The sequence below is a fragment of the Schistocerca cancellata genome, chromosome 10 (genome assembly GCF_023864275.1).
Source record: "Schistocerca cancellata isolate TAMUIC-IGC-003103 chromosome 10, iqSchCanc2.1, whole genome shotgun sequence".
In the NCBI taxonomy this organism is placed as follows: Eukaryota; Metazoa; Arthropoda; class Insecta; order Orthoptera; family Acrididae; genus Schistocerca; species Schistocerca cancellata.
Window position 1 is genome coordinate 144,537,693 of NC_064635.1, and position 14,556 is coordinate 144,552,248.

General features: G+C 39.7%; 2 protein-coding genes across 5 annotated transcripts in view; one reads left to right on the forward strand and one right to left on the reverse strand.

The window, feature by feature from the left end:
- Nucleotides 1-7,924, reverse strand: part of LOC126106762 (glycogen synthase kinase-3 beta) — a 323,063-nt gene extending 315,139 nt beyond the window's left edge. Inside the window, exon 1 of one of the 3 annotated variants that reach the window (XM_049913137.1) lies at nt 7,515-7,924. In XM_049913137.1, the coding sequence (XP_049769094.1) occupies nt 7,515-7,599 (85 nt within the window). In that variant the 5' untranslated portion in view covers nt 7,600-7,924. The remainder of the gene's footprint in view (nt 1-7,514) is intronic. The other 2 variants (XM_049913139.1, XM_049913138.1) reach the window with 2 other exon arrangements.
- Nucleotides 7,925-8,005: 81 nt separating this feature from the next.
- Nucleotides 8,006-14,556, forward strand: part of LOC126106765 (diablo IAP-binding mitochondrial protein-like) — a 93,710-nt gene continuing 87,159 nt past the window's right edge. The window contains exons 1-2 of one of the 2 annotated variants that reach the window (XM_049913141.1): nt 8,007-8,488; nt 8,804-8,926. In XM_049913141.1, the coding sequence (XP_049769098.1) occupies nt 8,402-8,488; nt 8,804-8,926 (210 nt within the window). In that variant the 5' untranslated portion in view covers nt 8,007-8,401. Of the gene's footprint in view, nt 8,489-8,803; nt 8,927-14,556 lie in introns of both variants that reach the window. The other variant, XM_049913142.1, reaches the window with a different exon arrangement.

A 14,556-nucleotide genomic window follows, 5' to 3' on the forward strand; every position in this document is an offset into this window, starting at 1 on the left:
ATTGTGAGTTGGAATAGCCTTGTGCACATGGCTAAGTCCGTACATGTAGAGGTCACACATGATTGTTAAATCTTAAAAATCACAATATACAGAATAATACACAGTAGTTAGCTTTAAATATTCCATTCTGTGCTAATGTGCTGTGATTTTTAAGACTTTATCATCTGTGAGCACCACATATACGGCCGTAGCCATGTGCACAAGGAGGTTAGAACTTTCTGAAGACCTGAAGATGACGGAAGTCTGTCGAAACTGGTAGTCGATAATGAATATTTATGCGATCTTGGCTGGAGAATGTTCTTTTACCGAGTAAAACAGATTGCTCCTTCTCATTTCTGAACATGATAAGATTCAATGAGTAGCTTACGTGGTCTGTTGCTGCATTTACCTTGGCCATTTGCCTTGGCTTTACCACATTATGTGAATTGTCTCTTTATACTTTTAACATGACACTGAACATGTACGACAATAACAAGTCCACTTGTTCTTTTTTATCACACAGTTATTTGAAACTGGAGATGATAAGTTATAGTTCTTCAGAAGAAATTATTTGAAAACAAACTGGGAGCATTTGCAGTCCTCTCCAGTCTCCTGCACTGGAGCTTGTAATTTCTTCACCATCTCACTCACTTTACCCATCTTCTTTACCCTATTTTCCCACTACTTGCCTGTTCGCTATCTGTGCCAGGAGACTCACTCAGCATAACGACCAAGTAATACAGAAATGTTATTACGACTAATACACACTACACTTCACGTTTATAGGTTATATTGTGAATTTTGTGGGCAGCAATAAAATAAGGATAGAGAGTGAGTGCTACTATGAGAATGGGAGATCCGCACAGGAGAAGAAACCGTGTCATTTTACTTTCTCTACATCTCTAAAGATATGGTTACACTTCAGAAAATGCCTAAGAGAGAGAGAGAGAGAGAGAGAGAGAGAGAGAGAGAGCGTCTTTCCCGTTCTGGCTGCACGAGGAGATACAATACAGTTGAGGTAAGGTTCAGAAGCTTACAGAGAAGGGAAAGCAAGCGAACTTCTTGAAGGCCGGAAACTTTGGAGCTTCTACCCACTAACGTCAAAATTCCAGCCCAAATCATCTCCCTATTGTGTACCGCGTTTTTATTCGTGAAACAGTTGACGGAAGTACTCCAACTGCTTAATCGACCAATGTACCCTCCCCCCAGCAACTTCTCTCGGGATGCGGGGCGCTTTGAGAGTGCGAAGAAATTGTCACGACAAAAAGAAGAGCTCGCTGATTCTTAAAGGTGCCTCTGCAACTTTCGCCTTTGCGTTAGAGCAGATATTTTCAATGTGGGTGCCTGGTTCTGGGTTTCCCAAACGCTGTTCCGCGTGAAGTAAGGTGCTCCGCAAAAGCTATTAAAGACCAGGTGGCTTTTTCCGACACTAAGAGTACGGATTATTTGATTTAAATTTTATTAGGGTTTAAAATTGAAGCAATCATTGAATAAAACGAGTTTATCAATTTTTAAATTTTTAAAAACTTCAAAATAAACAAGATGTTCCAGCAACGTGTCAGAATTCTTGTTGTTCCCTCAGAAGAAAACTTGGGGACGCCTTGGCCGAGTTACAGTTCCGATTTCAGATGCATTTTGTACGGTAAGTACGCAGATTTGGAATGCTAAACTTTGTTAGAATGTGATACATATGCCGCTAAAAAGTACTTATCGCAAAACCAATGACTTTAGGACATGTGTTAAGGCTCAGCGTGAACAGTTTATACACGTTCGCCTTTCCGGATTATGTTGTTCTCAGACTATGCGCAGGCATTTTTACATGTTTCCGCTATCCTAAGCGATGCTGATGATTTAAGAATGAGAAAATTTTCCATTCACCCGTGAAGCGTCAGCGAGAGAAAATTTCGAAAAGGTCTGAAATTATGTGTAAGATGAAAAATTCGTTGCAAGTCGCAAAGTGCTCCCGTTTTCAAATATTGGATAAATGTAGCCAGACTAATTTGTGCGCTGAGAGTTATGCTGCTATAACACTTATGCACAGTTTCTAACTTTAATTCTTGATTTATTGTGCTAAATCTCTTAATAAGCACAAAAGACAGCATTTTAAATTCGCTCAATAATTACATTAAATACCAAACTTTAAATATTTTTTGCCCCTGGAAGCCGACAGTCTGCAATATGCTCGTGTTATTGTGTTGGCTGTGCAGTAAAATAAATGCCACTACATCATATGCTATTAAATGCAATAAAAAAACTGTCTGCAAAGTGCAGGGGCTTTGCGCCAATGAAATGATGATACGATAGTTACCGGCCTTTAGTTTACAGAGAATGTCGTTAACTTGCGTCTCATAGCACGCAATTATATGTGAATAACAATTTGTCAAGATATGACGTTGAAACAACATGTAGCTTCACTTCATGAACTGGGTATTAAGAAAAGGCACTGATTGCATACAAAAACATTCAACACCACACACTAGAAAACTGTTGGAAACCATATTAGGTTTGACTAACATGGGACTTTATATATTTATTTCCTTGTTCATTCATTGATCGTCTCAGTTATACAGCAAGACAATATAGCGGTATGAAGACAAATAGCTGACATACGTACATATAGAACAGGTTTTTACGAGGATAGGGCGGACTTGCTGAAGGAACCGTGGTAGCATTTCCCTTAAATGATTTTCCAAAATCACTTACGTTGGCTGGAGAAAGTCAACTTCATCACCCCGAATATGCCTCATCTGTTGGCTCCAATAGTACAACAGAGCATATATGTGGCAGGACAATGCAAGGCATCAAAGGCGTGTGTGATGTGCAGAAGAGTAAAAATGATTAAACCTGTTTCCTAGTGGACACACTAAAATATACGACGCACAGCTTACAAAACCCCAAGAACCGACATTCAAGGGCAGAAGTTACCAACACATTTCTGCCCGCAATGTATATATATACCTTGTAGGGTCCGTGCAGATTAATTCTCCATATGGGGGCGTTGCTCCGAAAGCCCCATCCGTGAACTGAACGGAAATAAATAATACATGGTACAGTAAGGAAAGTACCACCAGCCACGCACTTCAGTGGCGGAGCGCATATAATAGATGTAGAAGGAATCTCCCACCAGCATTTCGGTTACCTGTTACAAAAGCTCAGTTGAGCATTGTTAAAGGAAGCAAATCGTCCGCACCCTTTTTGAAGGAAACATTCCTGCATGCACTTCACCTGCTCCAAGGACACCACAGACTGACCTATCATTCTGGTTATCGCCAACAGTGACATAGAGCCTTTTTTATGGAGAACGCGGGTTGCACTTTTTCGCTAACCTGTCGAAACTAGGGGATCCACAGCAACTGTTAATCTTTCTTCTGCCTTTCTTATTTCTAACGCACATTTTTCACTCTTGCAAATATACTGCTGTTCCGCGATGGCTTTCTCCCATGCCATTTCTGGTATTTCCATATTTAGTGTTTTGTGTATACAGCGAAGACGTAAATCACCCGACCGGCCAGCATTAACCTGACAGATGTGGAAAACCACCTAAGACTTACACTTTCTAAAAATAAGTTTGCCAAATTAACGGTTATTAACAGACTGCTAATTGAGTAGCATGGAGAGCTGCATCAAACCAGTCTCAGGACTGAAGACCACAACAACAACAACGGATTACCTTCCTTCACATTAAGAAAACTCATTTGACACACTTCACCGCCCACGCGCAAACAGGAATTTCGACGTCTGTATAAATACAAACACGCCTACTTGTTCGATTCTGCTGCAACGTACATATATCTAGAATCAGCCGGGCCAACCCATATTGAACAAACATATTGACCCGCATTGATAAATCTGTAAAAATTTCGAAACAGGCTTTCTATTCGTTGCGCGTTCATTACGAAAGTACTGATATCTTACAATGTAAATTCACATTGTTGTATTTAAGACTTCTACTGAGGAGAGCAACAGTTATAAAGGCAAATTAAGTTGGCTGAAAGAAATAAGATCATACAGAATTAATAAAACAGCCAGTTTGAAAGTACTCAACTTGGAAATAGACTACGATCAGCAAGACTTAGAATTGGCAAATTACTGGCACCTGTCAGCGGGTGAAGTGTGCAAGGCAAAAATTAGTCACTGCGAGTAGTCTACAGTTTTCATGCCAAGCCAGAAAATCGTTATCTCATTCGTTCTCAGTCATTTATGAGAATTTTCATTATTTATGGTTCCCCAGCACTATCCGTTGTGGTGATTTTTAAGTCTGGAAGAAATTTTACACATTTATCTTATGGTGTGCCTTATGCTTGTAAGGAATTTGTTGCCATTTCTCTTTTACGCATGGGGGGGGGGGGGGGGGAAGGAGGTGGTGGTAGTAGTAGTTTTTACTTAAGTCATAAACATACAACTTCTTCACATACAACAGTAAAATCACTCACTCACTCATTTTTTCCCCTTTCAAATCTTGAAAACTGTAGTTTGAAATAATCTTTTATACCCTTAGTAATAGCGTTCGCTCGAGGCACATTCAATACATAGCTATCTCAATCCGCCCATTTCATATCACTGATCAGTTGTATTAATCAGAACGCCAAAGTCATTTGTTACGCCTAACATATTTGAGAAAAATCAGCTATTTCAGAAAGATTGATCACCACCACTACACGTGAAAGAGAACATCGATCCCCTGTCATCCGCAAGGCCAGGAAGCGTCTTTTACCCTTAGTATCTAAACCAAGTTAGAGGCTAAGAGAAACGCTGCAGTCGCAGCAACAGTTCTTGTAACATGCGACACCCTACAGTATTATTTAGTGGATATTTTCGCAGTATATCCAAAAAAGGCAGCAAACCATTTAGTGCACTAATTATGAACGATGCGTTTCACGTTTCGGTATTTGGGTCTGTTGGTAACTTGAAAAGCAAAGTGGATGGACTGATCCGCACATCTCAACAAAGCAAAAGAAAATTTACAAAGCATTTCTTCGCATCACTGTTCTTAATCAGTATACAAACACTTCTGTCTAAATGGTTTACTAAGTACAAATGTTACTATCAATTTCGAGAAATTATACTAGATTTAAAAATGCTAAAATATAATAACTTCAGGTTAAATAAGACCCAATTATTGCACCCATGGAACAACGGTGTTTCTTATGCTCGGGAAAATTGATCTCCCCCTCCACCCCAAGTGCCACATTTACTGTAAGAATTTTTTCTCTGAATACACAATGAAATAGATACATTTAAAAATACTTTTATTAAACATTCAATGCAGCTGTACAATTTTTAATTGTATTTCGTAATAATTTAAAGAATACAGAGTTTATGCCAAAAATTCTACGCGACTTAGTTCCACTACTGGTGAGGCACGACCAGATGGCAGCACTGGCCGAGGAGAGAGCCCAGCTGTCTTTTTTTCCTCCATCCGAAAAAGCTATCCAGCCGCCTTCCCCGAGCTGCTGAACCAATGCATCTAACTACTGTCCCAAAAAGTATCACGAACTACATGACGAAATATCTTTTCTCCAGGAATATATATGGTGATTACGTCTCTGGGGGACTGCAAGAGGCATTTCCCAGCATTCCCGAGGGTTGCGTATTCCTGAAATGCCGACCGACATACGTTGTCATAAGGTAGACTGTAGGAAATGGCAAATATGAGCAGCAGCTGCATTCTTTTACGTTTGCATTACCTCATTACGAGGATCATAACAATAACAGTTTCAACGATGACAGTAACAAATTAATTTTAATTTGAACAAGTCACATTTAAAATGTTTTCAATCGAATTGACAAGAGAAATAATGTAAAATTTTCTTCATAAATTGTAAACTTGTGGCACACAATGTTACAGCTATGAAGATTTCAGCTTCTGCATAATTCCGCAAAAATCTTAAGTTCAACCTGTTTACATTCCCACTCTTGCCAGTTTATTCCATCATTCAGTATGAGTAGACTCATCTCCCCTGAAAGTAGTCACTTTGTTGATAAACACCTTCTCCTGCATATGTATGCAAATATGATACACAACCACAATACTTGTGCTATTATACGAACTAGTCTCATGTGTGTCAGATCCAATGACATGTTTACTCTCACCAGTCACTATTATTTCACAATGTGTTTTGGAGCTTTAAACTTCCATCACGTAGATTTATGTGGATAATAAATACGGACATTAACAGCAAACTTGTTTCATTTAAGGTCAGTAACAGTCACAGTAATGCCTAACCAATAATGTTCACATCTGAAGTCTCTCAGACCACTAACTGACGATTAATAACGCAGTTCCTTTTGCTAAAAATTTAAGAATGCTAAATTGATCTAGACAACACCTCAAGCAATCAAATGCAGATTGCAGCAAAATATTTCCTTCTGTTTGCAGAAAGATTCAGTGAGTAGTCATTACGGAAATGAGTGCACTGCTTCATCTTAAGTGCAACTGTTTAATGGCTTAATGGCATTAATTCATCAATCTTTGCAAAAATCATAATGAAATATGTTATCAAGCACAGGCCTGGTAAGATCCACATAGAAAAGAAAAAAATGGTAACAATAATTAAAGTTTCTCTGCAGTAACAGGTGGCAATTAGTGAAGATTGGTTTTGTGTTAAATAAGCAGTATGACCAAATACCTTACAGAACACTTTAGCTTTCAAAAGCTTTTACTATCTGAAAATTCTTTGCTCTTTCAGTCCTTCATATGAAATACTGACATTTTGTTTCTAAGAACACTAAGATTGGAGATTGCTACCATTTGCTGTAGCTTTTCCCCGATTATTTCAGCACAGACATGATACACATTGTTAATGTCAAATCAGCAGTTCATGGGCAATTAGCACCTTTACATGAAACAAGAAGGAAGTATAGGGAAACACCAAATGGATGCATACATGGATATAGTTACAAGTAAGGCAACATATATACACAGTTAAAAATAGATTATTAAGTTGGAGCATGCAATTAATATAGGTGCAGAATCAGGTACGGTTAGGCCTAATTGTATAAAAAAATTTGAACATGCATGTCAAAAATTGAGGAAATGTCGTTGCTGTGAATTCCATTTCTTTAGAAGTAACGGTTGGCTGCTGAGTCATTATATGATATTCTATAATTATATTGCAGTCCGAAGTAAGAAACTTTAGGCGACCTAGTGGTTTTGGCGATGTGGTAATAACTCTCGTGTACTGCACAGTTTGTGAGAACTTTGGTGCAGTACATGAACATCGCCCAACATAAAAATAGATTTATACATGGAAATAACACAAAAAACCTGGCGAATCTATGTTTTGACAATTATTAGAGCGCCAGGAGATGAAAATTACAGACACTTGCAACGTAAGCCATCGACTACTACCACGTAATTTACGGCCGCTGTACGACGGCGCGTTATAGATCCAGCATTTTATTGATCACGTACGAAATGTTTCATGCAAATTTAAGATTATATACATGAATTAGAAAGAATCAGCAGCCATGTTGAACCCTTATTAGGCCTAACCGACGTCACTACTGAAGCTCTGCTGAGTAACTGCACTTACTACTTATTTTCATGCCTCCTAACGGAGGATTAGGTGGTTGCTTGTTACCCTCAGCAAAGGACGTTGTCCTTGGACGTCCACTCATTTCTATCGGCGTTGAATTATTTCATATATGTTCATGAACTTCATAGATTTATCACATTTCATGCGAACACCCTTGAACACGAAACATCGAACGGGGCAGGCAGCTAGTAGGTCCTCCTTAATAGTTCTGTTTTACACTTTTGAGACTCATCTAAATGCACTGGTTTCAACTGAAGTATATCGGAATCCAACTTTGTAAGGGATGGGGAGCGCGTTTAACGAATCTGGTTTTACATTATACGAAACACAAGACACTCCACCAACAAAATTTTAGATCCTTCAGACATTGACCTGTTCGGGTGAAGTCGGGAACCAATCAGCTCAGACTCTGGAGACCCGAATGTTTCCGAAGATGACGTCACATAGCAACTCTACGTCAACTAAGATGGCGACGAAGCAAAGACAAAAGCAGCAAAGATTGTTTCCTATCCGGGAATAAATTGTATTGTGCAAAAGCTCTAGAGTGTCCAGACATAGCGTGGGTGTTACAATAGCTTTTAACGCGATTATCATCTCATTTAAGCGAAGAAAACGAGTGGTCGAGGTGAATCGTTAAACAGTTATCTATTGTGTGAAATGAACGTCTTTGTTCGAGTGATAAACATAGACAGTCAACTGTCCTACAGCGCTGTTTACCTCGTGGGGAAATGGATAAAGTAATATTATTGAGTTCAATGTAACAATGGATCAGAGGGCTCGCCGTGTTTGTTGCTTTATGAAAACCACATTGTCTTAACGACAATGAACCTGTGGCACGCAATTTCATAAATTTCGTGTAGCTCTGTTCTAATATATGAGTTGAAATGCTTCGCCAGTTCGCTACAAATTATTTACGAAGCACCTTGAAATTTTATGCATGTAGTACAATAGTTTCGCGTCAACCAGTTAAGGTAATTACGTAGCTTCCTAAAGAAAATGTATACGTGCCTGTACATATTAACGTTACTGTTGACCAGCTGTCAAGATTACCATGACCTTCACCGCTGTTGTAATGAGTTACTACAATACCAGTTAATTTCGTGGTTTCAATTTTTGATTTTTCTAAGATTAAGTATGTGGTTATACTGAAAGGTGTTGATGACGAAAAGGACTATGGGTTAAACAAGTTTTTTGGCATCATTAACTCGTTGTTTGGTGAACCACTGCTTGAAGTGACGTGATTTCCGAAGTTTAATGCCGACTGGTACATTACGGTTTTGTTCCAGTGGCTCGGTTTTTATGGCGGCAGCCGTCGTAAGTCATCCGCTACATCATGCTGGAAAGCATCAGCGCTTATTGCTGTAGCACAGTTTGCAGCGTGCGAAGACAATGTCAAAAATAAATTACATGTGAGTGAGATGACATTAGTTTAATTGATGGCTGTTTCCAACAGATTGTGACACTATTACGGTTTTGTTTCCTTTTAAGTTGTTGATTTCTCTCTCTGTGGAAAACACCTATGTATAGGGATTTTGTATCAGATACAGTGCTTGTCATGCAGTACAGCTATGTGTGTAGTATTTTGATGCATGCTTAAGCCAATGTTGTGAGCTATGGTTGTTTATATTAATGATTTATTTTTATGCACTCTGATAGCTGCCCTAAAAATTACCTCAGAACTCTTCAAATGGATTCCAGGATGATACTTTCAAGAAATCCACATCTGCTTCTCCCATCTTGGGCAGCAGGACTGGTGGTTTTTTTCTCTTATGCTATAGATGTCACTGGGCTCTGAAGCTAATGCTTTTACATGCAGTGATGTACTTGTAGACAAGAAACAACTTTAAGTGTGTGATAGCATCCCCCCTCTCTCTCAAGAAAAAGAAAAAAAATCCTTGGATGTGGTGACATATCTGCATTGTAGCTTGAGGTCTTTGTTTATTTAATATTCAACACGGTTTTCATAACTAGCACTCTGAAGTAAAAAGAGAAACACTGTATTACATAATAGACAAACCTCCAAATACTTTTTTGTTGCACCTTATGTGCATATGTCATACATGAACTATGAAACATGCAAGGGGGAACAATTGCGTAACTCTTACCAGAACCGCAATACAGTAAATTATGGTGTGCTGACTTATAAATTTGTAAAAATTGTGATTATTTGTTTATATTTCAGCCTCACTTCACATAAATAAGTTAGCTTACGAAATACTCATGGGACCCATCCTAGAATATTACTCAAGTGTGAGGGATCCATAGCAATTATGACTTATCAGGGGAATGTGGACAAAGAACGGTAGTACAAATGATCACAAGTTTCTTTGACTGGTGGGAGAGTCGTGAGATGCTGAAACATCTGAACTGGCAGACACTTGAAGACAAACACCAACTATGTTGCGAAACACTACTTACAAAGTTAGAAGAAGCATAATGAAGTTAAGAATATGGAAATTGTGTTACACCTCACTATGTATCAGTCCAGTGGGATGTGCAAAAACAAGATTAATTACAATGTGCATAAAAGCATTTAAGCAGTCCTTTTTTTCCTGTGCTCCATATGCAAATGGATTAGAAAGAAACCATAGTATCAGTTACAGTGCGAACTGTACTTCACAATGGTTTAGTTATGGATGTAGGTGGTGTCATAACGATTTTCGACTTCTTAGCAAGTTGTCATCAGGTGATTTGTCTTAAAAAGAGGGATAGTAAATATTATAAAACTAAATTACAAAATCAAACTGACTTCCACACACAACTTTATATACCAGTACATTTGGATACACAATACTGAGATACATTGTAATTCAACATGAATAAAATGATTTTATTTAGAAGGCAGTCAGTGTGTTCCCTTAAGGTAGTATGCCTAATCTATGTAAATTTTTAACTGAATTGCTGCAATGACATTACTCGTATGAATAATAATATTTCATTGCAGCTGATGTTACAGACATTATTTTCTTTGGAAAAAGTGTGTCCAAACAATGTTGCTGGTGGTTGAGAGGAGAATAATCATTATACGAATGGTGTTAATGAATCGGTAGAATGGTTTCATCTGTAGTTTGTAATGCTTATAACCTGACATTTTTACTGTATTTACAGATTTGGCTATCATACAGTGATTTGCAGACAATAAAACACACATAGTGGATTTATTTCCTTCGCCTATTTACTTCGTGTGTTTTGCCATCCACCACAGACCATTTTTTGGTTAAGGCTAGCCAGATTTAAATTCATCTACTCACTGAAATCTCTAGTTTTATGTAGTTGCACACTCCCAGACAAACCGAATCTTTCTGCTGATGCTATTTCTTTCGTAACACACACACACTGAACTGCATGAAGTTAAACATGGTGTTAAAAAAACATTTTGAGAGGTGAAACTTCCCGGCAGATTAAAACTGTGTGCGGACCGAGACTCGAACTTGGGGACCTTTGCCTTTCGCGGGCAAGTGCTCTACTGATTGAGCTACCCAAGCACGACTCACACCCTGTCCTCACAGCTTTACTTCTGCCAGTACATCGTCTCCTACCTTCCAAACTTTACAGAAGCTCTCCTGTGAATCTAGCACTCCTGAAAGAAAAGATATTGCGGAGACATGGCTTAGCCACAGCCTGGGGGATGTTTCTGGAATGAGATTTTCACTCTGCAGTGGAGTGTGCGCCGATATGAAACTTCCTGGCAGATTAAAACTGTGTGCTGGACCGCGAAAGGCAAAGGTCCCGAGTTCGAGTCTCGGTCCGGCACACAGTTTTAATCTGCCAGGAATTTTCATATCAGTGCACACTCCGCTGCAGAGTGGAAATCTCATTCTGGATTTTGAGAGGTAGTAGTATGGACCAAAGAAAGAGAAAAGTTTAGTAAACATGGGCTTTAAAATACATATTGTGAGAGGTGCAAGTACTTGTTTATCTTTGCTAATGTGAAACACACCTCATCAATTGCAGGCTCTTTGCTGTTCTGAACAACCTACAGAATACGGTAAAGAGATGAGAACACATTGTTTCGTTACTGTGAAACAGTAATTTGCCAGCTATTACAAATGACCTGCCCTTGTGAGCCATCACTAAAGCTGCTCGGTAAGCTGTCCATTCATAGTTAGGCACACTTCTGTAAAGGGTGTGCTAGTCAGTGGAAAAGACACTTGAATAAATGTTCAGATGGTACCGTGTGTTCTGTACTTTTCAGCATACAGGACACAGGCTCAATGGTTTTTCCATTGCCAGACTATAACAGATAATTTCCCATATGGAACAATGGGCTTTAATTTTGCTGGTATGTACAAAGATAAAACTTAAACTTCAATATAAAAGAATTTCTACATCTACACAGATACTCCGCAAGCTACCGTAAGGAGCATGGTGCAGTGTGCCCTGTACCAATACTTGTCATTTCCTCTCCTGTTCCACTCACAAACCGAGATGACTGGGTGTTTGTGTTGCCCTCATCATTTCATCATCATTCATGGAAGTGGAAGATTGGACTGAGAATCAGTTGGGAATTTGTACGGGCGCTGATAACTGTGCAGTTGAGTGCCCCACAATCCAATCATCATCATCATCATCGTCATCATCCACTCACAAACAGAGTGAGGGAAAAGTGACTGTCTGTATGCCTGTGTATGAGCCGTAATTTCTCATATATTGTCTTCATGGTTCTTATACGCGATGTACATTGGTGGCAGTAGAATCATTCAGCAGTCACTTTCACCAGGGATTCCCATTTGAGTTTCCGAAGCATCTCTGTAACACTTCTACATCTACATCTACATTTATACTCCGCAAGCCACCCAACGGTGTGTGGCGGAGGGCACTTTACGTGCCACTGTCATTATCTCCCTTTCCTGTTCCAGTCGCGTATGGTTCGCAGGAAGAACGACTGTCTGAAAGCCTCTGTGCGCGCTCTAATCTCTCTAATTTTACATTCGTGATCTCCTCGGGAGGTATAAGTAGGGGGAAGCAATATATTCGATACCTCATCCAGAAACGCACCCTCTCGAAACCTGGCGAGCAAGCTACACCGCGATGCAGAGCGCCTCTCTTGCAGAGTCTGCCACTTGAGTTTGTTAAACATCTCCGTAACGCTATCACGGTTACCAAATAACCCTGTGACGAAACGCGCCGCTCTTCTTTGGATCTTCTCTATCTCCTCCGTCAACCCGATCTGGTACGGATCCCACACTGATGAGCAATACTCAAGTATAGGTCGAACGAGTGTTTTGTAAGCCACCTCCTTTGTTGATGGACTACATTTTCTAAGGACTCTCCCAATGAATCTCAACCTGGTACCCGCCTTACCAACAATTAATTTTATATGATCATTCCACTTCAAATCGTTCCGCACGCATACTCCCAGATATTTTACAGAAGTAACTGCTACCAGTGTTTGTTCCGCTATCATATAATCATACAATAAAGGATCCTTCTTTCTATGTATTCGCAATACATTACATTTGTCTATGTTAAGGGTCAGTTGCCACTCCCTGCACCAAGTGCCTATCCGCTGCAGATCTTCCTGCATTTCGCTACAATTTTCTAATGCTGCAACTTCTCTGTATACTACAGCATCATCCGCGAAAAGCCGCATGGAACTTCCGACACTATCTACTAGGTCATTTATATATATTGTGAAAAGCAATGGTCCCATAACACTCCCCTGTGGCACGCCAGAGGTTACTTTAACGTCTGTAGATGTCTCTCCATTGAGAACAACATGCTGTGTTCTGTTTGCTAAAAACTCTTCAATCCAGCCACACAGCTGGTCTGATATTCCGTAGGCTCTTACTTTGTTTATCAGACGACAGTGCGGAACTGTATCGAACGCCTTCCGGAAGTCAAGGAAAATGGCATCTACCTGGGAGCCTGTATCTAATATTTTCTGGGTTTCATGAACAAATAATGCGAGTTGGGTTTCACACGATCGCTGTTTCCGGAATCCATGTTGATTCCTACATAGTAGATTCTGAGTTTCCAAAAACGACATGATACTCGAGCAAAAGACATGTTCTAAAATTCTACAACAGATCGACGTCAGAGAGATAGGTCTATAGTTTTGCGCATCTGCTCGACGACCCTTCTTGAAGACTGGGACTACCTGTGCTCTTTTCCAATCATTTGGAACCTTCTGTTCCTCTAGAGACTTGCGGTACACGGCTGTTAGAAGGGGGGCAAGTTCTTTCGCGTACTCTGTGTAGAATCGAATTGGTATCCCGTCAGGTCCAGTGGACTTTCCTCTGTTGAGTGATTCCAGTTGCTTTTCTATTCCTTGGACACTTATTTCAATGTCAGCCATTTTTTCGTTGGTGCGAGGATTTAGAGAAGGAACTGCAGTGCGGTCTTCCTCTGTGAAACAGCTTTGGAAAAAGGTGTTTAGTATTTCAGCTTTACGCTTGTCATCCTCTGTTTCAATGCCATCATCATCCCAGAGCGTCTGGACATGATGTTTCGAGCCACTTACTGATTTAACGTAAGACCAGAACTTCCTAGGATTTTCTGTCAAGTCGGTACCTAGTATTTTACTTTCGAATTCACTGAACGCTTCACGCATAGCCCTCCTTACGCTAACTTTGACATCGTTTAGCTTCTGTTTGTCTGAGAGGTTTTGGCTGCGTTTAAACTTGGAGTGAAGCTCTCTTTGCTTTCGCAGTAGTTTCCTAACTTTGTTGTTGTACCACGGTGGGTTTTTCCCGTCCCTCACAGTTTTGCTCGGCACGTATCTGTCTAAAACTCATTTAACGGTTGCCTTGAACTTTTTCCATAAACACTCAACATTGTCAGTGTCGGAACAGAAATTTTCGTTTTGATCTGTTAGGTAGTCTGAAATATGCCTTCTATTACTCTTGCTAAACAGATAAACCTTCCTCCCTTTTTTTATATTCCTATTAACTTCCATATTCAGGGATGCTGCAACGGCCTTATGATCACTGATTCCCTGTTCTGCACTTACAGAGTCGAAAAGTTCGGGTCTGTTTGTTATCAGTAGGTCCAAGATGTTATCTCCACGAGTCGGTTCTCTGTTTAATTGCTCGAGGTA